We start from the raw sequence: 21897 nt of genomic DNA, 5'->3' as shown, positions 1-21897 counted from the left end.
CTTCGCTCAGATCCCGCGCTTCTACGTGTTGATCTTCCCCCGATCGAACAAGCGCATGCTCGAGTCGATGTACTTGGATAAGATCGAAGGATAAGCTCGTTGGAGTTGTCGTGGGAGTACACAAGTGCAGGAATTCGTGAAAAGTGTGATATTCAAATAGCTGCATTGCCTCGCTTGAGCGATTAGTTTGCACACGAAAAGCCATAGGTCCTTCCGAATTACTTAATCTTTTGCAGGTTAATCGATTCATCATGCGGTTTAGCATGGCCTCAGAAGGATCTATACTTCATCACCAGAGATGCGATATTTGCCAAGGTGCCGGCCAACTAACTCCCTAGGTGACCTACTGTAGCAAATACTTCCTAGATATGCATTTATTTAAGTTCACGGTCATTTCCCAAAATTCAAACTACCGATAGAGTCCGCGACTTTCATCACTTAGTATCAGCCTGCCGTTTCTTGCCTGAAGACACGTAGGTATGGTTCATCGTTCACTTTCCATCTGACGTCAAAAGATTTGAAGGATCCTTGTACAGCGGCTCCAGAAAGTCACCGCCCACCTATTCTGCCGCTAGTTTGTCCTTCATACAGAGAGCTCCAGTTGTCGGGTTGGCATGAAAATTTCACTGCTCAACACAGAATTGTCGGCTGGATCTCTCTAGCAGAGCCAGGCAGGATTGACTATCTTCCCCAGTATTGTGATAATCAGCGAAAAACCACGATTAAAACGGGATAACCCCATTTTTGCCCATCATGTCGGATGGGGTGACATCCATATTACTTGGTTTTAGTATCGAGAAAGGGGTGGCATCTGGTGGGTGGTGGCTTTCTCTTTGGCTCGTCTGTGATTTTCACAATATTAGGAAAGATACCCAATCCTGTCGCCAATTCTGCGTTGAATAGTGAAAGTTCATGCCAATCCGACAACTGGAGGACAGGCTAGCGGCTGAATGACTTTCTGGAGACGCTGTACATCGCGTGCGCGCACGATCGCAAGTCTCCGACTTTCCGGAGTCTCCGACTTTTCCGACACCACTCCGACTCGGGCCGCTCCGTTGCACCGGGGCATGCGTACGAATGTCAAGTCGTCATGTTGAGCTTCAAGGCCTGCGCTCTGCTGATCAGTTTGCAATTTGTCTGGCGCCGTCCACATGAGCAATAAACGATTCACCGTCAATCCCTTCGAGGAATTGACGCTGACAACCGAAGACCGTGCCAAGCTCATCGATATCGCTGACGCAATCGTGCTCGCCAAGGTGGAGGAGTATGAGGAATATCTCAACAACGAAAAACGCGTGGACCTCACTCGCTGGAAGAAGTTCACGAATTCCGGCGCTACAACGTGTTATCTGGAACGCAAGAAAGTGAGCACCAACTCGAAGATGCCAGAGACGCTTATGGTCGGCCCGTTGCCTGGCACACTTGACGAGAACATGTTTGGTCTCATCAGCCCAACGCTTGAGTCGATGCGGATCAAGTCGTCGTACTTGAATGACTTCAGTGCAGCGGCCGTCCTCGCCACGATTGTAGAGCCAACGGAAGAAGACCCACTTCGGTCTGTAGTGGTGAAATGGATGGAGATCGATATTCCCGGGGCGTCCATCGGGATCGTGCGCAATCGCGACTACGTGTACCTCGAGAGCACGGGAGTCATGCGCACAACGAGCGGTGGACGCGTTGGCTACCACGTGCTCCATTCCGTCAACTTTCCGCAAACACGCAAGCTCCCAAGCCGAATTCGCGGTAACATGTCGCTCTGCTGTATTTTCCATCAAGAAGGGCCAGACATGACCGCCTGCCGCGGCACGGGCATCCAGGAGCCGGGAGGCGACATAATCCGTGTAGTTGCTGTAATGGGCATGGTTCACGCGACAATGGCGGGACTCAAATATTCGTACTGCGGTCAGATGAAGAAGCTCGCGTGGTTGCTCGAGAAGAAGCATGCAGAGTTCAGGGACAAGGGCACTCCAGTGACCGGATTAGTATGCGTGACATGCTCCAAGCCAACCAAGTCTTCGAGATTCGGGAAGTCTAGCAGCACATGCAAGCTGTGCTTCGGAGCTTTGTGTGGGTCTTGCAAGGTTTCCAAGAAGCTAAGCTTTATTGCGCCGGATTTGGAGCTCTCGCAGCGTAAAGTGACTTTTTGCGTCAAATGCTTGGTGGAAACCACGAAGATGGACACGCTGGAAGCTGCACGCCAAGAATTAGTCTTCAAGGAAAACATCCAGTCACGAAGCTACGGGTTTTCCATCATGAGCTCAGACTCCGAGGCTACATTCATCTCGCATTGACTAATTCGTTGCTTTGAGTAATTATTTGACTTTTGACTAAAACCATCCATCTACTTTCCTCTTCTAAATCAGAAGTTCCATGTATCTCACTCGGAGATGAAGGTAAAGCAGCAGAAATTTCCAGGTGTCTGGCTGCAGCGGGGACGACGTCGTTGTGATCGCAGGATGTTTGGAGCTCCAACTAGCGATTTTGGGGGTGTCAGACAGGGAAGCCGCTGGTGATCCTACTACGTTTATGGAGAGCGATTACACTACTAAAGGCTACAGTAGTAAATGCTACAGTGGTGTTATCAACGATGGAAGCGACAGCAAGCTCTTAACTGGTCGAGGGTGCGCGTTCTCATACACTTCAGAATACATGTATGTAGTGATGGCCGTAGCTATACGTTTATGGCATTGGTTGATTGATTCTATGCAGCTGCAATACCATGCTTTATTGCACGAAATATGCCATACAACACCGTTGAACCCAGGTCCTTACTAACCTACAGGGACCAGTAGGTGGTTGAGTTGATCATAACCTCGGAGTCTGAGCTCAAGATGGAAGACCCGTAGCTGCATGAGTGTTTTTTTTCCTTGCGGTAAATCAATTGCTGGCGAGCAGTTTCCATCGTGTCAATTTTCGTTGCCTCCAGCAAGCACTTGACGCAAAACCCCACCTTCTGTTGCGAGAGTTCTAAATCCGGTGCAATAAAGCTCATTTTCCTGATGATCTTGCAGGACCCGCACAAAGCCCTCAAGCACAGCTTGCACGTGCTGCTGGCCTTGCCAAATCTGGAAACCTTGATTGGCTTGGAGCACGTCACACACTCGGATCCACTCTCCGGGTCTCCGCTTTCTCTGAACTCGGCTTGTTTGAGCTCAAGCAGCCACGCCAACTTCTTCATGTGGCCGCAGTGTGCGTACTTGAGCCCCGCCATCATCGCTTGGGCCATTCCCTTCACAGCCGCTAAACGAACTATGTCACCGCCTCCCGGTTCAATAATACCCGTCCCGCGGCAGTCCGTACGATCACGTTGTTCTTGATGGAATATAGAGCAGAGCGACAAGTTACCGCGAACTCGACTTGGAAGCGTGCATGTCTGAGGAAAATGGACAGAATGGAGCGCGTGATATCCCACGCGGCCACCACTCGCCGTGTACATCACACCCGTGCTCTCGATGTACACGTAGTCACGATTGCGAACGAATCCAATGGTAGATCCGGGGATATCGATCTCCATCCATTTGATCACTACGGACCGAAATGGGTCGTCTTCGGTTGGTTCTACGATCGTAGCGAGCACGGCCGCTGCGTTGAAGTCATTCAAGTACGACGACTTGATCCGCATTGACTCGATCGTTGGGCTCATCAACCCGAACATGTTCTCATCAAGTGTGCCAGGTAACGGACCAACCATAAGGCTCGTGATGAGCGTCTCCGGCAACTCCGAGTTGGTGCTCACTTTCTTGCGTTCCAGATAGCACGTTGTAGCGCCGGAATTCGTGAACTTCTTCCAGCGCGTGAGGTCCACGCGCTTTTCGTCGTTGAGATACTCTTCATACTCCTCGACCTTGTCCAGCACGATGTCGTCGGCAATCTCTACGAGCTTAGTCCGGTCTTCGGCTGTCAGTGTTAATTCCTCGAAGGGATTAACGAGGAATCGCTTGTTGTTCATCTGGACGACGCCAGACAAATTGAAGAATGGATGTACATGGAAAATGCCTGTACAAGCCAACAAAGTCCACAGCTTGAAGCTGCGCCAGGTGGCGGCTGCTGCTTGGGTCCCAACAAGACGATTTTGCATACGAATGCATACCGGCGACGGACACAACACACCGAGTCGGAGTGGCGTCGGAAAGTCGGAGACTCCGACTTTCTGCCGTGAGATTGCGTACATATACGCCACACACGAGTGCAGGCACCGCTCAAAACCAAATCTTTAGTAGCTTTGACGCCGTACAGCGGGGATATATGGTACAGTACAGCCGTAGTGATAGCCGAGAGCACCTTAATTTTAACACTACTAAGTACTGGTAGAAGGCATCACTACTTGGATACCATCTGTCTGTACTTGCTTAGCGTGCCTTGGATTTTGTCCAGTTAGATACATTATGGTCGTGAACAATTGAGTGGTGCGTGGCATTCCGGTACCCTAAAAACTAACAAAATATTTGCGCGGCGACTCGAATGCAAATCGTAGCCGTCGGAACAAAGCTAAGAACTACTTTATTATAATGCAAACGCCACCTCAAGCAAACTCGTGAAGATATCTACCATGCATATTTCACTCGGGTGCGCTTCACGGCGACTGAAAGACAGCGCAACTTATACTTACATTAATTCTAACACTAGGAGATTCGTCGCAGCCATCGGAACATGTACATCGAAGAACCTTGTTTGTCTGAATAGGTCCGCTTCAACGTGTAACTGTGCTGGTACATAATAGCGCCCGACGACTACAGTACATGTACAATACCTGCCCGCCTCAAATAGTGCGTGGAAATGAACGTAACTTACAGTCCGTATGTGCTTTCTTCACAGCCATGTGGGGGGGCACTAAACCGCACGTATTGACCCCACACCGAGGCATTATCCTACAGATGGAGATGGATGCAGGTGGGTATGCTTTAATCGGAGCCACTCCGATAACTCCAGAGTAATCGGCCATGGTTCTCATGTATAATGAGAACGTTTTTATTTTGCTAGGTCCTATAGTGAGATACTCGATTGCTCACGCACGTAGGGCGGCGCGTAGTTCCCTCGCCGAGCTCTTAGCTGTTCGATCAAGCGTAGGGACGCGTCAGAAGAGTGACAAACACCAGCCAGTACAAGTACGGCGGCGGCTGTGTCTGTTAACACAGCGACTGAAGCAGTATTTTGTAGACTCATTCGGATATCTTGTACATTGCTCAACCTCCACCGGATTGAGTTCGCCCACCGAGAAGTGGGGGTGGGTTTCGATAAGCGTATTTTCACACAACCCTCTTTTCTCGGTGGGCGGCACTAAGTAATCTGGTGGAGGTTTTCTACGATCCCAACGCGGCTAAACTGAGCGACTATCTGTCTTGGAGGCGAGCCACAGTTATCACCCGCAGATGTACACCGAAATGCACTCCAGGCTGGGGATCTATGTGGCACTGGAAGGCTTGCATCTAACGTTAAAGAAAAGAATTCCATGCAGTTAATCGTGTGCACCAATGCAAGTGCTGTTCGTGTACTCTACAGCGCACACACGAATAGAATTCAACGCAAAAATTGTCCCAGAGTATTGGACATCAGAGCTCTAGGATCTGCCCAGCGTCATCGGTGCCATATCTACGAGTATGGCCAAGAACGAAATTCACCAGTGCGAATCAGATAGCGACATTTCTACATCGAAGAGGTGAGCTTGCGACTTACAAGCTGAAGTACCGAAGGACAATTGTAGGAGGATTGATAATATTTCCCATTCACAACGTTGGGTCTTATGGACCTTCTCATCTTTCTGGACCGAGGGTTGGACTCAATTCACGGTGACCTCTTATTTTCGATTAGGGACTTCATCGTACTGAAGAAAGAAACGGCTTGTATGCACGCACATTACGTCTACTTGGACACTTGAACACGCAAAGTGGTCTAACTTGGCGGCCAAATCGAACTGACTGAGCTGTCTGAGTATGCGCTCGACTCGGACGAGCTGTAGTGACGTGGCTGTGTGTTGTAGACAAACTGTTGGCGAGCAGCTTCCAGCGTATCCATCTTGGTTGCTTTGAGCAGGCACTTGACACAGAACGTCACTTTTCGTTGAGAAAGCTTCAGATCCGGCGAAATAAAGCTCAGTTTCTTGGAAACCCTGCATGAGCTGCATACCGCCCCGAAACATAACTTGCATGTGTACCTCGACTTGTTGAGTTTTGAGCTCTTGATCTCCTTCGAGCACGTCACGCACTCGGGTTTGACCACTGGTCCTCCCTGTTCCCTTAGCTCGGCGTGCCGCTGTTCGAGCAGCCATGCCAACTTCTTCATCTGACCGCAGTACGAGTATTTAACACTTGCCAGCGTCGCCTGCACCATTCCCATCACACCCAATATGCGGATCAGCTCGCCTCCGGGGTCCATGATGCCTGTACCACGACAATCCGTTCGATCAGGACCTTCCTGGTGGAAGATAGCGCAGAGGGACATGTTGCCACGGATTCGGCTCGGAAGCTTGTGGGTTTGCGGAAAATTGACGGAGTGAAAAAGGTGATAGCCCACACGCTCGCCATTCTTCATGCTCAAAATGCCCGAGCTCTCGAGGAACACGTAGTCGCGGTTGCGGACGATGCCAATCGAGGCCCCGGGGATATCAATCTCCATCCATTTCACCACCACAGACTGGAATGGTTCATCTACAGTAGGCCATACGATCGTGTCCAGCACCGCCCCAGCGCTAAAGTCGTTCAGGTACGACGCCTTGATCCGCATCGACTCGAGCGTAGGGTTCATGAGACCAAACATGTTTTCGTCAAGTGTGCCAGGCAAGGGACCGACCATAAGCAACTCTGGCAAGTTGGACTCCGGGTTCGACTTTTTTCGCTCGAGGTACGACGTCGTGGCGCCCGAATTCGCGAACTTTTTCCAGCGAATTAAGTCCACGCGCTTCGCATTGTTCAGGTGTTCTTCATACTCCTCGAGCTTGGCGTGGACAAGTGTGTTGCTGATTTCCACGAGCTTGGCACGGTCTTCGTCAGTCAGCGTCAAGTCTGCGAACGGATTTACGGTAAAACGTTTGTTACTCATGCCGACGCAATAGCGCGCGGCCACGGCTACCGCTTTCAGTCAAATCGAGAAATGAACTGAAGGACGCAACTGTGCTGTACAATACCAATCGGCGGTGCCAATTCCGTGAGCGGCAAATCTTGAGCTCACCATGTGGTGTTCACCAACTCGACGACTGGGCATATCAAGCAGGTATTATACAATACATACAAACAGCGACGTCGGATGTCGTGCGTGTTTCAAGTGCTTGTCCAACATGGAGGTGGCTCAGCTTCAGCTGATAGAAATGAGCCTTCTGGTTGATGAGCTGCGAGCTAAGTGCTGCGCGGGCATCAGGAGCTGCCTCCTTGAGCTTGCAACATTTCCAGCTTATTAGAAGGAGTGCAATTTGTTTTGAGCACACGATAGTTTCCAGCTGTCTTGGAAGTGCTCACCATCACTATTATAGCGAGCCTCTTGGAGCGAGATATGTGCTTGTATTCCAGGCCGCTCCGCCGAAGTTGTTGTCATCGTGACCGGGGGCGCTGAACGTGTCACTTGCTTATCTCAAGGAGGAAAGGCCAAGGCTTCATAACTTACTGGTATGACGCCCTGCTTGAGTATATCGCCCTCCACCCACCAACGATAATAAATGCCATACTCTTTACTTGATCGCCTGGGTTCTAGCTACCGGTAACCGCGAGAGTGTGCGACGCACCACAGACCATCCGATGCACGGTAGTGACCTCCTTTGCCCACGCGACGCGCCTCTCTTGTATCTCAGTTGTTGTAGATCCGGCATCTGCTGATGGCTGCGAGAAGCTTGGATAGGAGAGCAACAACACGCCACTTTTCGTCAAGAGAGCATAGTACGCTTCGCCACAGGAGACAGAGGTGATCTGGCCGAAGAATTCGCGCTCAAGACTTGATGGGAGCGTCAGCAATGCGGGTGACAAGAGCAGATTGTCTGCATCCAATGAAGGATCGCGTCCACAGATGTACACAGTACCGTTCTGGAGCAGGAAAAGCGAGAAATCATTTCCTCCCGCAACGTCTACCAGTCCGCACTTGTCAGTAATAGCTGCCGAGATTGCCATCACCTGCTTCGGTTCGCTGACGTCCATATAGCATCCGTGGCCAAGCTGACCGGAGTCGCCACGTCCCCATGCAAAGCCTGCGCCATCACTACTGATGGCTAGCGAATGGTCTTTACCGGCAGCAATGCGGCGGACGACGCTTCTGTCTCCGCTGCCTATCTTGGATTTCATATCCATTGACCAGCCTGTCCAATCTTCGTCAAGCTGTCTTGGTTGCTATTTCCACGCACACAAAAACTATGTTGGACGAAAATCTCAAGAAGGTTGCAAATATTAGCTCGTTGACTTACCACCATATCCAGCAAGCCTTCGGCACGACGTCCAAGCTTACCGTACTTGTTGCAGCCCCAAGAAAAAACACGACCATCCGATGACAGTGCAAGGGAATGATACTCGCCGCAAGCAACCGAGCTCATATATGTCCCTCGAAGATCCACTACAACGGCGGGTGATTCAATTGTTACAGGCGGAAATTCGGGTGGCAAGAATCCCAGCTGACCTCTCGAGTTGCTCCCCCAGGCAAACACGTGTCCATTGAGATCTGTGACCAGCGTATGAAATGCCCCGCAAGCAACTTGAACTATGGATTGCTGCTGTAGCGCGAATACACGCTGTGGACAACTAACGCGGCGCGAATCTCCATCGGCAATAACATACCCCAAACGACCACCACTACAATCTCCCCACGTAAACACCTTGCCGTCTTCCGTTACCACAGCAAAGAACCGCTGTCCACCACTCATCTGAACTATATTCGTGTCATTCACCAAGGTCCGTTTTTCCTCGACGATAAACTCAACTGGGTTGACAGCAAGCGATCCGGAAGAGACCACATCAGCTGGAATGTCTTCGCCGTTTCCACTTTCGTCCCCAGACAACGACCATTCCCCAATTATCGATAGCTGCTTCGTGGATACCACATCGCCAATACTGTCATTCGAGTTAGCCACGCTGGGATGGGGACTTTCCTGGCCAGTTTCAGTTCCAGTATAACGTCGCGCAAGCTCTGCATTCTCCACTGCTTTCACCAGATCTCGCCGAATGCTGTGGGCAGCTTGCACACACTTTGACTCCTCAATAATCTGTGAACAACGAATCCCAGCATTCCCACCTTGTAAAGCTAGATCCGCACAGTCCTTGCAGTCTTTTTCGTGATCCCCCCGCATCAGAAAATACTCGATCGCCACCTGAAAGTTCGCGATTGTGAAGCCTAGTGCCGTCGTGTTGGAGTTGATAAAGTGGTAGTCTGAGATATACTTTATCACGGCAGCCAGAGGAAAGGAAGACGTCAAACTAGCGTCCTTCGCGGCTGATTTTCGTAACACTTGGTTATATGCTTGTACCAGCACGAATAAAAGTTGATCCAAAATGTCGTCGGTTGTCAACTGGTACGCCTCTGCAGCAGCAAGCAAGAAACAGAACGATCGGGATTTAGCATGCACCGCAACACTCGTCAGCGAGTAATCAATGCACCATACCGAAATCCAACCGGCGCAGTTTAACATTCCGCGTGATCGCGTCGCTTACCCTGTCAATGCACGCCTTGAAAACCAACAGCATATCTAAAGGCGTCTTCTTTTCCACAACGGTGAGGAGCGTATCTCGCGCCTCGGATGCAAAACACTTTTCCATACAGCACAAAACCCGTAAGTCAACAACCTCTCACCCTCTCTTTTCTCCACATTTCTCCCTCACCTGGAACTCCTTCCGTAGTCCAAAGTCCTCTGGCGTGTAGTGTCTCATGCGATACATGACCTGCTGCAGTTTGCGGTCCTGCTCCTCGCAGCTCGCCACGACCCTCGGGAAGATCAGGTCGTGCAGACTCTCCATCAAGTAGCACTCGACGACCTGCTGGATCTGCAGCAGGTGGCTCACCCCTCCTCCATGTCTCCGCTGCAGCCTATAGTCCTCCTTGACGTCGTCGAAGCTGCCGGCGTGGATGAGCTCCTCCACGGCCGCCTCCCACTCCTCCCTCAAATTGGCCGGCAGCGTCTGCTTGTACCGCTCGAACACCTGCTCCTGCACGCAGATCTTGTGCACCTGGCTCACGGTCTCGTCCAGCTGGTAGAACACCAGCTCGTTCTCCGGGAAGGAGCGCAGGATGGCCGTGTACTTGCGGAAGGTGGCCACGTCGATCTCGCTGGGGTCCTCGGGCACCTCGATGCCGCCCTCCAGCGGGCGGCTGGTGTGCAGCACCGTCACCTCCTGGTGGTGGATCTCCCTCTTCTCCGACAGCAGGATGCGCACCTGCCTGCGGTCCTTGAAGCCTCTGCCCGTGTGGATATGGGAGCCCAGCACGGCAACTTGTTTACCTAATCAACCAAAAAAAAAGATACTTTTAGTTGAAGTGACCATCACTCCGGTAAATAAGAAAAAATAACGGAAAAAATACCGTTGAGCGTCTCGTACTGGCCGAGCCGCTCCGGCGCGTCGTCGGCCGCCGCGGGCGTGAGGAAGTGCGTGTACAGCACGTCCTGTGTGAGCGCCTCGTCGGCCAGCAGCGCGCGCGGCTGCGGCACGCAGAACAGGCAGAGCGGGGGCAGTACGCGCTGCGTCTGCTGCAGGTCGGCGGCCAAGGCCCGCAAGAAGACGTCGCCCATAGTGAAGCCAAATGAAGTGTGAAACGAGTGCGGAATTAACGAGACGAACTGTTTTTATCCAGAAGCTAAGTGCGCGTGCTAAGTGCGTCCGACCCCCCCCCCCCCCCCCCCATTCGAAGAGTGCACCAAGACGGGACCTGGTTCGCGCCCTGGATGGAGACAAGGAGGCCGCCTGGGATAAGGACTGGGCCCCAATTTTCAACATGTTGACCCGCCGGGGGTCTCCGTATTTGAGCCTGGAGATGCGGGCAGGGTCCACTATAAAGAGTAGTTCTGTTTGATTCACCGGAAGTCACAATATAACTGGGAGAGCTTTGGGAGATCCCGACAAAGGCACCAACGCTACCAACCGCAGGTACTCCATCGCACTTTCCTCATGGGCTATCTGGTCGAAGGAGGTTGAAAAGTTATTGCAAGATATTGATCGCGGTACTCTTATCCAGGACGATAATCCTGTCCAGCGCGGCTTCGTACCGAGTCAGCAGGCAGAGGACGAGCAGCGAGTAGCTACCGAGCAGGCCTCGGTCGCCCCGGGGCAAGAGGTTTCTCGAGCGAACACACAGCTAGAACAACACCTGGTCAATAGCGACGAAGAGTATTTTTTTCTCGCTCGATGATCTGTTAGATGGTTGCAACTCATCGCAAGACTCCGCGCGTTCGACGCCCGATACTGCAGTTATTGCCCCGTCGCAATATGGGCCTGATTTCTTTGAGCCGATGCCCTCCAGGTACAAGCGTTGTCCCGACGAACCGACATCTGCTCGACAGTCATATATGCGGTACAGTCGAGACGCAAAGGAAGAAGCACTCACTTGGTGTCGTGATCACGGATCGGACTCCATGAAGACTCTAGCCCACCTCGCAATTTGTCCAAACCGACTCTTGCTCGATGGATACTGAAGTGTGTCCACTATGGTAGCACTTCTCTTCCGACGTGACCACTCCTGCGAACAGTGCAGCCTGGATCTGCCGATCTTCCGAACTATCAACACAATGAATGTGCTTGCCACATAGAAGAAGACGCACTGGAAGCGGGAATGAGTGATGGTAGCTAAGTTGAAGAGCAAACGCGCTGGCTGAAGAGAAATGTTTACAAGACTATATGCATTTTGTGGGCGGGTGTTATATGCGCGACGCTACTCTTTTTGCTACATGCACGTGCAGGTCACTACTACAAGCGCACAGAACGGAGATGCAACCCATGCAAAGCGCCACCCTGCCCAGTCGTCGTCTTCAACACGTTGTCAGTCGTTTCACACCGGCCAGTCGAGCTTACTGCCTTAACGGCGCAGCATCCGGCGCTCGGGCGGGCTCTCAGGCTGCCACTGGTTGGGCAAGCAGTCGTTGTCGACCCAGTCCACAGCGTTCTGATAGTGCGGCGGCTGCTCGTACACGCCGTAGTAACCGAACTGTAAGAAAACAAACAAACACATGAGTTAGCCACTGGTCAAGCGCACCAAGCCCACACGATTGCCACATACCTTGTTCGACGCCTGCATAATGCAGTCCTCGAGTTGACTCATACGACCAATCTCCTCTGCCTCCTCATCCTCGAGACTCTGCTCCTCTTGCTTCAATGCCGCCAGCTTGTCCTCGTAGCGCTGAGCGATCCATTGACGGAACTCATCCTTCGTCATAAAATTGCTTCCAGTCAACTGCGCCTCCTGAGACAACGAGCCGGGGGAACTCGCCGCCGCCGAAGCGATCTCCTGCTGGATGGCGTCCGGGATGTTCGGAACCACAACAGGCACGTAGCCGCCGTCGTCCGTCGGCACCACCACCTTCATGCCATCGTCGGTCTCAACGGCCTTCACCTCCTGGGTCGTCACCTCGCCGGAGTCGTCCACCATGCCAATGGTCACCGTACCGTCCTCCGGCTGGCCCTCGATCACCACCTGCTGCTGGTCGCCGCTAGGGGTCACAACGTTCACCACCTGCGTGTCCTCCGTCGCGCTAGCAGCGATCGCATCCGGGACGTCGGGCACAGTCACGACCATGTTGTTGCCATCAGCGTCCGGGACCACCATCTTCACGCCGTCGTCGGTCTCGACAGCCTTCACCTCGGTCTGCGTGTAGCCGCCGAAGTCGTTGGCCATCTCGACCGTCTGCGTGCCGTCTTCGACGCCACCGACCAGGATCACCTGCTGCTGCTCGCCGCTGTCGGCGATCACATCGACAGTCTGCACAACCGGAGCCGCCTGAGAGGACGAGCCGGGGGAACTCGCCGCCGCCGAAGCGATCTCCTGCTGGATGGCGTCCGGGATGTTCGGAACCACAACAGGCACGTAGCCGCCGTCGTCCGTCGGCACCACCACCTTCATGCCATCGTCGGTCTCAACGGCCTTCACCTCCTGGGTCGTCACCTCGCCGGAGTCGTCCACCATGCCAATGGTCACCGTACCGTCCTCCGGCTGGCCCTCGATCACCACCTGCTGCTGGTCGCCGCTAGGGGTCACAACGTTCACCACCTGCGTGTCCTCCGTCGCGCTAGCAGCGATCGCATCCGGGACGTCGGGCACAGTCACGACCATGTTGTTGCCATCAGCGTCCGGGACCACCATCTTCACGCCGTCGTCGGTCTCAACAGCCTTCACCTCGGTCTGCGTGTAGCCGCCGAAGTCGTTGGCCATCTCGACCGTCTGCGTGCCGTCTTCGACGCCACCGACCAGGATCACCTGCTGCTGCTCGCCGCTGTCGGCGATCACATCGACAGTCTGCACAACCGGAGCCGCCTGAGAGGACGAGCCGGGGGAACTCGCCGCCGCCGAAGCGATCTCCTGCTGGATGGCGTCCGGGATGTTCGGAACCACAACAGGCACGTAGCCGCCGTCGTCCGTCGGCACCACCACCTTCATGCCATCGTCGGTCTCAACGGCCTTCACCTCCTGGGTCGTCACCTCGCCGGAGTCGTCCACCATGCCAATGGTCACCGTACCGTCCTCCGGCTGGCCCTCGATCACCACCTGCTGCTGGTCGCCGCTAGGGGTCACAACGTTCACCACCTGCGTGTCCTCCGTCGCGCTAGCAGCGATCGCATCCGGGACGTCGGGCACAGTCACGACCATGTTGTTGCCATCAGCGTCCGGGACCACCATCTTCACGCCGTCGTCGGTCTCAACAGCCTTCACCTCGGTCTGCGTGTAGCCGCCGAAGTCGTTGGCCATCTCGACCGTCTGCGTGCCGTCTTCGACGCCACCGACCAGGATCACCTGCTGCTGCTCGCCGCTGTCGGCGATCACATCGACAGTCTGCACAACCGGAGCCGCCTGAGAGGACGAGCCGGGGGAACTCGCCGCCGCCGAAGCGATCTCCTGCTGGATGGCGTCCGGGATGTTCGGAACCACAACAGGCACGTAGCCGCCGTCGTCCGTCGGCACCACCACCTTCATGCCATCGTCGGTCTCAACGGCCTTCACCTCCTGGGTCGTCACCTCGCCGGAGTCGTCCACCATGCCAATGGTCACCGTACCGTCCTCCGGCTGGCCCTCGATCACCACCTGCTGCTGGTCGCCGCTAGGGGTCACAACGTTCACCACCTGCGTGTCCTCCGTCGCGCTAGCAGCGATCGCATCCGGGACGTCGGGCACAGTCACGACCATGTTGTTGCCATCAGCGTCCGGGACCACCATCTTCACGCCGTCGTCGGTCTCGACAGCCTTCACCTCGGTCTGCGTGTAGCCGCCGAAGTCGTTGGCCATCTCGACCGTCTGCGTGCCGTCTTCGACGCCACCGACCAGGATCACCTGCTGCTGCTCGCCGCTGTCGGCGATCACATCGACAGTCTGCACAACCGGAGCCGCCTGAGAGGACGAGCCGGGGAACTCGCCGCCGCCGAAGCGATCTCCTGCTGGATGGCGTCCGGGATGTTCGGAACCACAACAGGCACGTAGCCGCCGTCGTCCGTCGGCACCACCACCTTCATGCCATCGTCGGTCTCAACGGCCTTCACCTCCTGGGTCGTCACCTCGCCGGAGTCGTCCACCATGCCAATGGTCACCGTACCGTCCTCCGGCTGGCCCTCGATCACCACCTGCTGCTGGTCGCCGCTAGGGTCACAACGTTCACCACCTGCGTGTCCTCCGTCGCGCTAGCAGCGATCGCATCCGGGACGTCGGGCACAGTCACGACCATGTTGTTGCCATCAGCGTCCGGGACCACCATCTTCACGCCGTCGTCGGTCTCGACAGCCTTCACCTCGGTCTGCGTGTAGCCGCCGAAGTCGTTGGCCATCTCGACCGTCTGCGTGCCGTCTTCGACGCCACCGACCAGGATCACCTGCTGCTGCTCGCCGCTGTCGGCGATCACATCGACAGTCTGCACAACCGGAGCCGCCTGAGAGGACGAGCCGGGGAACTCGCCGCCGCCGAAGCGATCTCCTGCTGGATGGCGTCCGGGATGTTCGGAACCACAACAGGCACGTAGCCGCCGTCGTCCGTCGGCACCACCACCTTCATGCCATCGTCGGTCTCAACGGCCTTCACCTCCTGGGTCGTCACCTCGCCGGAGTCGTCCACCATGCCAATGGTCACCGTACCGTCCTCCGGCTGGCCCTCGATCACCACCTGCTGCTGGTCGCCGCTAGGGGTCACAACGTTCACCACCTGCGTGTCCTCCGTCGCGCTAGCAGCGATCGCATCCGGGACGTCGGGCACAGTCACGACCATGTTGTTGCCATCAGCGTCCGGGACCACCATCTTCACGCCGTCGTCGGTCTCGACAGCCTTCACCTCGGTCTGCGTGTAGCCGCCGAAGTCGTTGGCCATCTCGACCGTCTGCGTGCCGTCTTCGACGCCACCGACCAGGATCACCTGCTGCTGCTCGCCGCTGTCGGCGATCACATCGACAGTCTGCACAACCGGAGCCGCCTGAGAGGACGAGCCGGGGGAACTCGCCGCCGCCGAAGCGATCTCCTGCTGGATGGCGTCCGGGATGTTCGGAACCACAACAGGCACGTAGCCGCCGTCGTCCGTCGGCACCACCACCTTCATGCCATCGTCGGTCTCAACGGCCTTCACCTCCTGGGTCGTCACCTCGCCGGAGTCGTCCACCATGCCAATGGTCACCGTACCGTCCTCCGGCTGGCCCTCGATCACCACCTGCTGCTGGTCGCCGCTAGGGTCACAACGTTCACCACCTGCGTGTCCTCCGTCGCGCTAGCAGCGATCGCATCCGGGACGTCGGGCACAGTCACGACCATGTTGTTGCCATCAGCGTCCGGGACCACCATCTTCACGCCGTCGTCGGTCTCAACAGCCTTCACCTCGGTCTGCGTGTAGCCGCCGAAGTCGTTGGCCATCTCGACCGTCTGCGTGCCGTCTTCGACGCCACCGACCAGGATCACCTGCTGCTGCTCGCCGCTGTCGGCGATCACATCGACAGTCTGCACAACCGGAGCCGCCTGAGAGGACGAGCCGGGGAACTCGCCGCCGCCGAAGCGATCTCCTGCTGGATGGCGTCCGGGATGTTCGGAACCACAACAGGCACGTAGCCGCCGTCGTCCGTCGGCACCACCACCTTCATGCCATCGTCGGTCTCAACGGCCTTCACCTCCTGGGTCGTCACCTCGCCGGAGTCGTCCACCATGCCAATGGTCACCGTACCGTCCTCCGGCTGGCCCTCGATCACCACCTGCTGCTGGTCGCCGCTAGGGGTCACAACGTTCACCACCTGCGTGTCCTCCGTCGCGCTAGCAGCGATCGCATCCGGGACGTCGGGCACAGTCACGACCATGTTGTTGCCATCAGCGTCCGGGACCACCATCTTCACGCCGTCGTCGGTCTCAACAGCCTTCACCTCGGTCTGCGTGTAGCCGCCGAAGTCGTTGGCCATCTCGACCGTCTGCGTGCCGTCTTCGACGCCACCGACCAGGATCACCTGCTGCTGCTCGCCGCTGTCGGCGATCACATCGACAGTCTGCACAACCGGAGCCGCCTGAGAGGACGAGCCGGGGAACTCGCCGCCGCCGAAGCGATCTCCTGCTGGATGGCGTCCGGGATGTTCGGAACCACAACAGGCACGTAGCCGCCGTCGTCCGTCGGCACCACCACCTTCATGCCATCGTCGGTCTCAACGGCCTTCACCTCCTGGGTCGTCACCTCGCCGGAGTCGTCCACCATGCCAATGGTCACCGTACCGTCCTCCGGCTGGCCCTCGATCACCACCTGCTGCTGGTCGCCGCTAGGGGTCACAACGTTCACCACCTGCGTGTCCTCCGTCGCGCTAGCAGCGATCGCATCCGGGACGTCGGGCACAGTCACGACCATGTTGTTGCCATCAGCGTCCGGGACCACCATCTTCACGCCGTCGTCGGTCTCAACAGCCTTCACCTCGGTCTGCGTGTAGCCGCCGAAGTCGTTGGCCATCTCGACCGTCTGCGTGCCGTCTTCGACGCCACCGACCAGGATCACCTGCTGCTGCTCGCCGCTGTCGGCGATCACATCGACAGTCTGCACAACCGGAGCCGCCTGAGAGGACGAGCCGGGGGAACTCGCCGCCGCCGAAGCGATCTCCTGCTGGATGGCGTCCGGGATGTTCGGAACCACAACAGGCACGTAGCCGCCGTCGTCCGTCGGCACCACCACCTTCATGCCATCGTCGGTCTCAACGGCCTTCACCTCCTGGGTCGTCACCTCGCCGGAGTCGTCCACCATGCCAATGGTCACCGTACCGTCCTCCGGCTGGCCCTCGATCACCACCTGCTGCTGGTCGCCGCTAGGGGTCACAACGTTCACCACCTGCGTGTCCTCCGTCGCGCTAGCAGCGATCGCATCCGGGACGTCGGGCACAGTCACGACCATGTTGTTGCCATCAGCGTCCGGGACCACCATCTTCACGCCGTCGTCGGTCTCAACAGCCTTCACCTCGGTCTGCGTGTAGCCGCCGAAGTCGTTGGCCATCTCGACCGTCTGCGTGCCGTCTTCGACGCCACCGACCAGGATCACCTGCTGCTGCTCGCCGCTGTCGGCGATCACATCGACAGTCTGCACAACCGGAGCCGCCTGAGAGGACGAGCCGGGGAACTCGCCGCCGCCGAAGCGATCTCCTGCTGGATGGCGTCCGGGATGTTCGGAACCACAACAGGCACGTAGCCGCCGTCGTCCGTCGGCACCACCACCTTCATGCCATCGTCGGTCTCAACGGCCTTCACCTCCTGGGTCGTCACCTCGCCGGAGTCGTCCACCATGCCAATGGTCACCGTACCGTCCTCCGGCTGGCCCTCGATCACCACCTGCTGCTGGTCGCCGCTAGGGGTCACAACGTTCACCACCTGCGTGTCCTCCGTCGCGCTAGCAGCGATCGCATCCGGGACGTCGGGCACAGTCACGACCATGTTGTTGCCATCAGCGTCCGGGACCACCATCTTCACGCCGTCGTCGGTCTCGACAGCCTTCACCTCGGTCTGCGTGTAGCCGCCGAAGTCGTTGGCCATCTCGACCGTCTGCGTGCCGTCTTCGACGCCACCGACCAGGATCACCTGCTGCTGCTCGCCGCTGTCGGCGATCACATCGACAGTCTGCACAACCGGAGCCGCCTGAGAGGACGAGCCGGGGAACTCGCCGCCGCCGAAGCGATCTCCTGCTGGATGGCGTCCGGGATGTTCGGAACCACAACAGGCACGTAGCCGCCGTCGTCCGTCGGCACCACCACCTTCATGCCATCGTCGGTCTCAACGGCCTTCACCTCCTGGGTCGTCACCTCGCCGGAGTCGTCCACCATGCCAATGGTCACCGTACCGTCCTCCGGCTGGCCCTCGATCACCACCTGCTGCTGGTCGCCGCTAGGGGTCACAACGTTCACCACCTGCGTGTCCTCCGTCGCGCTAGCAGCGATCGCATCCGGGACGTCGGGCACAGTCACGACCATGTTGTTGCCATCAGCGTCCGGGACCACCATCTTCACGCCGTCGTCGGTCTCAACAGCCTTCACCTCGGTCTGCGTGTAGCCGCCGAAGTCGTTGGCCATCTCGACCGTCTGCGTGCCGTCTTCGACGCCACCGACCAGGATCACCTGCTGCTGCTCGCCGCTGTCGGCGATCACATCGACAGTCTGCACAACCGGAGCCGCCTGAGAGGACGAGCCGGGGAACTCGCCGCCACCGAAGCGATCTCCTGCTGGATGGCGTCCGGGATGTTCGGAACCACAACAGGCACGTAGCCGCCGTCGTCCGTCGGCACCACCACCTTCATGCCATCGTCGGTCTCAACGGCCTTCACCTCCTGGGTCGTCACCTCGCCGGAGTCGTCCACCATGCCAATGGTCACCTTACCGTCCTCCGGCTGGCCCTCGATCACCACCTGCTGCTGGTCGCCGCTAGGGGTCACAACGTTCACCACCTGCGTGTCCTCCGTCGCGCTAGCAGCGATCGCATCCGGGACGTCGGGCACAGTCACGACCATGTTGTTGCCATCAGCGTCCGGGACCACCATCTTCACGCCGTCGTCGGTCTCGACAGCCTTCACCTCGGTCTGCGTGTAGCCGCCGAAGTCGTTGGCCATCTCGACCGTCTGCGTGCCGTCTTCGACGCCACCGACCAGGATCACCTGCTGCTGCTCGCCGCTGTCGGCGATCACATCGACAGTCTGCACAACCGGAGCCGCCTGAGAGGACGAGCCGGGGGAACTCGCCGCCGCCGAAGCGATCTCCTGCTGGATGGCGTCCGGGATGTTCGGAACCACAACAGGCACGTAGCCGCCGTCGTCCGTCGGCACCACCACCTTCATGCCATCGTCGGTCTCAACGGCCTTCACCTCCTGGGTCGTCACCTCGCCGGAGTCGTCGACCATGTCAACGGTCACCTTACCGTCCTCCGGCTGGCCCTCGATCACTACCTGCTGCTGCGCGCCGTTGTTCGGGTTCACCACGTTCACGACCTGCGTGTCATCTGTCGCCAGTTGAGCGATCACGTCCGGGACGTCCGGCACGTTTACCACTGTGGTGCCGCCGTTTCCGTCGGGAACAACGATCGACTCGCCCTGGTCGGTCTCGACAGCCACGGCCTCCTTCTCGGTGTAATCACTCTGGTCGTTGGCCACCTCGATGGTCTGCTTGCCGTCCTCGACGCCACCCACGACGATAACCTGCTCGTGGTCGCCGTCGTCGTTCACCACATCCACCGTCTGCACGACCGGCGGAGCGGTCTCCTCCTGGTTGGCGAACGGGTTCGAGCCGCTGCCAAGACCCGACTGCGGCCCCGGCACAGGCACTTGGAGAAGGTCGCCGTCACTCGTCGCGACAATGAGCTGCTGCTCGCCAGATGAGGTTTCAACCACCTGGGCTTGGGTCTCAACGTAGTTGCCGGTGCTGTCCTGGATCTGCACGGTCTGCTGGCCATCCTCGGGCTGGCCCTCGACAACGACTGGCTCGGTCTCCCCGCTGGGCGTGACCACGTCCACGACCTGAGTGTCGTCACTCAGCTGGGACGTCACGTCGGCAGGCAGGTCCGGCACCACCACCGGGGTGATGTCGCCGTCCGCGTTGGGGATCAAGATCTTCTGCTGGCCGGTCGGCGTCACGATGGACTTGACCTCCGTCGTGGAGTAGCCGCCCTGGTCGTCGGGGATCGCGATGGTCTGCTTGCCGTCCTCCGGGTCGCCGACGATCTGCACTTGGGCGGTGCCTCCGTCGGGCGTTGGGATCACGACCGTCTGCTGGTTGGTGGCCGGCGTGGCGGCCTGGCTCGCCTGGCTCGCCTCCTCGCTCTGGTCGGGGGGCGTCACGGCGATCGTGACCCTCGGGCAGAAGACGTCCAGCATGTAGTAGAAGAGATCATGGTCCTCGCGGTGCACGGGCGTCGGACGCGAGTCCAGCGCCTGCAGGGTGCAGTCGCTGTCGCTCTGCAGCTTGCCCTCCAGCAGCGCCACCAGGTTGCTCTTGATGTCGTCGGGCAGGTCGGACGTCATGACGCGCTTGACGTCCGCCGTCTCCTTGTCGTTCAGGTCGGCCAGGATCTCGTCCTTGGACAGCTCGCCGTCGCCGTCCGTGTCGATCTGGTCGAAGTCCGACGGGTGGAAGGCGTCGCCCAGCTTGGACACGAACATGTCGTTGGCCATGCTGGCCTCCAGCTTGGCCGACTTGACGTCGCTGGACGCGTTCGACGCGCGCAACGCGGCATAACCCACGCCGGCCGACGCGGCCAGCAGGCCGATGGTGGCGCCGGCCACGGCCAGTCGCTTCTTCTGGCGCCGCTTGTTGTTGGGGCGGTCGGGCGCCGCCACGCGCCGGATGAAGCGCGTCTCCTCGTTCTCACTCCCGTAGTTGGTCGGAGACTTCATGTTGGCAACAGCCCAGTGGGTGCGGGGACAGCTCACTCAGTGACTAGTGCTGCTGCCTTGGCTTGGGGTCTCTGGGCGATGCTTCCTCGACAACGAAAATTGTGAAGTGATCGGAGCGAAGCGCGGAGCTTTGGAGCTGCTGCTGCTCATGAGCCCGTGGCCCATGATGGCCACCGCTTCGAGAAGATCCCGCGGTCAAGCGCTGGAAGATCGCGCCGCATACAATCCTGAGGTGGAGCGCTGCATCGACGGCTGTGGTGCCTCGGCGGGGGTCATGCGGCCTGGCCCATTGCAGCCGCATACTGCGGATCCTCGCGGGTCAAGGGTCGGTCGATCTGCGCGAGTCGCCGCCCGGCGCAAATGGACGGCCATGAGTCAAGATCGCGCCGATGTTGAAGCGGCACGTTGAGTCGGCGCCTGTGGTCCTGGTCGGCCATCGCCCACCACACGATCGGATGACGCACCATCGAATGGACCCCTCTAAGATCCAGGCGATTTCAGATCGCAAGTTGAAGTGGCCGGCACTGTCCTGCGTTGCATGCAGACTGCACCACTTCTTGCACTGGTGCAGCATAATTCCGAGTCGAGTTTGCATTGGCCTTCCGTAGTCTTCTTTAGAGGTTGTTGAATAGCGGAGCGGGGCAACCTGCAAAAGCGTTGCACGTTGAATCGCCTGATGCCGGAAGCAATCTCATCCACTGCTTCGTGCGCAGCGTCGTCCAAAGTACTAGTACGTGTGTAGATGGCAGCCTCACCACTGCAGGAAGCACCTGCATCGCCGTATCCGAGTCACGGATACGTCTCGGATACGGCAACAACACGACGCGTCTCATGTCACGAGCACGGCAAGTGTTCCCAGTCGTTTCAGCTTGCCGTCCTGCAGCCCAACACGCCGACCGTAGTGCAAAGCTCGGAAGTCTTGAGCACACGGCAGTC

General features: G+C 57.5%; 4 protein-coding genes across 4 annotated transcripts; 1 reads left to right on the top strand and 3 right to left on the bottom strand.

Moving 5' to 3' along the window:
- Positions 1 to 1151: 1151 nt before the first annotated feature.
- On the top strand, positions 1152 to 2291 carry IUM83_12918 (uncharacterized protein; the record flags this gene model as incomplete). Its single annotated transcript, XM_067937564.1, has 1 exon — positions 1152 to 2291. One exon carries the CDS (start codon positions 1152 to 1154, stop codon positions 2289 to 2291), a length of 1140 nt encoding a protein of 379 aa, XP_067788165.1.
- A 485-nt stretch (positions 2292 to 2776) lies between these two features.
- On the bottom strand, positions 2777 to 3949 carry IUM83_12917 (uncharacterized protein; the record flags this gene model as incomplete). The annotated part of the gene is made up of 1 exon (XM_067937563.1): positions 2777 to 3949. One exon carries the CDS (start codon positions 3947 to 3949, stop codon positions 2777 to 2779), a length of 1173 nt encoding a protein of 390 aa, XP_067788156.1.
- Positions 3950 to 6047: 2098 nt separating this feature from the next.
- On the bottom strand, positions 6048 to 10690 carry IUM83_12916 (E3 ubiquitin-protein ligase HERC6; the record flags this gene model as incomplete). The annotated part of the gene is made up of 8 exons (XM_067937562.1): positions 6048 to 6066; positions 6152 to 6998; positions 8207 to 8306; positions 8381 to 8425; positions 9434 to 9486; positions 9569 to 9713; positions 9786 to 10402; positions 10483 to 10690. The coding sequence occupies 8 exons, from the start codon at positions 10688 to 10690 to the stop codon at positions 6048 to 6050; spliced, it is 2034 nt and encodes a 677-aa protein (XP_067788157.1).
- A 1280-nt stretch (positions 10691 to 11970) lies between these two features.
- Positions 11971 to 20961, bottom strand: IUM83_12915 (putative storage protein LPV; the record flags this gene model as incomplete). Its single annotated transcript, XM_067937561.1, has 3 exons — positions 11971 to 12099; positions 12172 to 12291; positions 18904 to 20961. 3 exons carry the CDS (start codon positions 20959 to 20961, stop codon positions 11971 to 11973), a joined length of 2307 nt encoding a protein of 768 aa, XP_067788158.1.
- Between the last annotated feature and the right edge of the window lie 936 nt (positions 20962 to 21897).

This window comes from Phytophthora cinnamomi, assembly GCF_018691715.1.
Source record: "Phytophthora cinnamomi strain GKB4 chromosome Unknown Contig55, whole genome shotgun sequence".
NCBI classification, from domain to species: domain Eukaryota; phylum Oomycota; class Peronosporomycetes; order Peronosporales; family Peronosporaceae; genus Phytophthora; species Phytophthora cinnamomi.
Note: the sequence above shows the minus strand (reverse complement) of the source record. Positions and strands in the feature narration are given on the sequence as shown.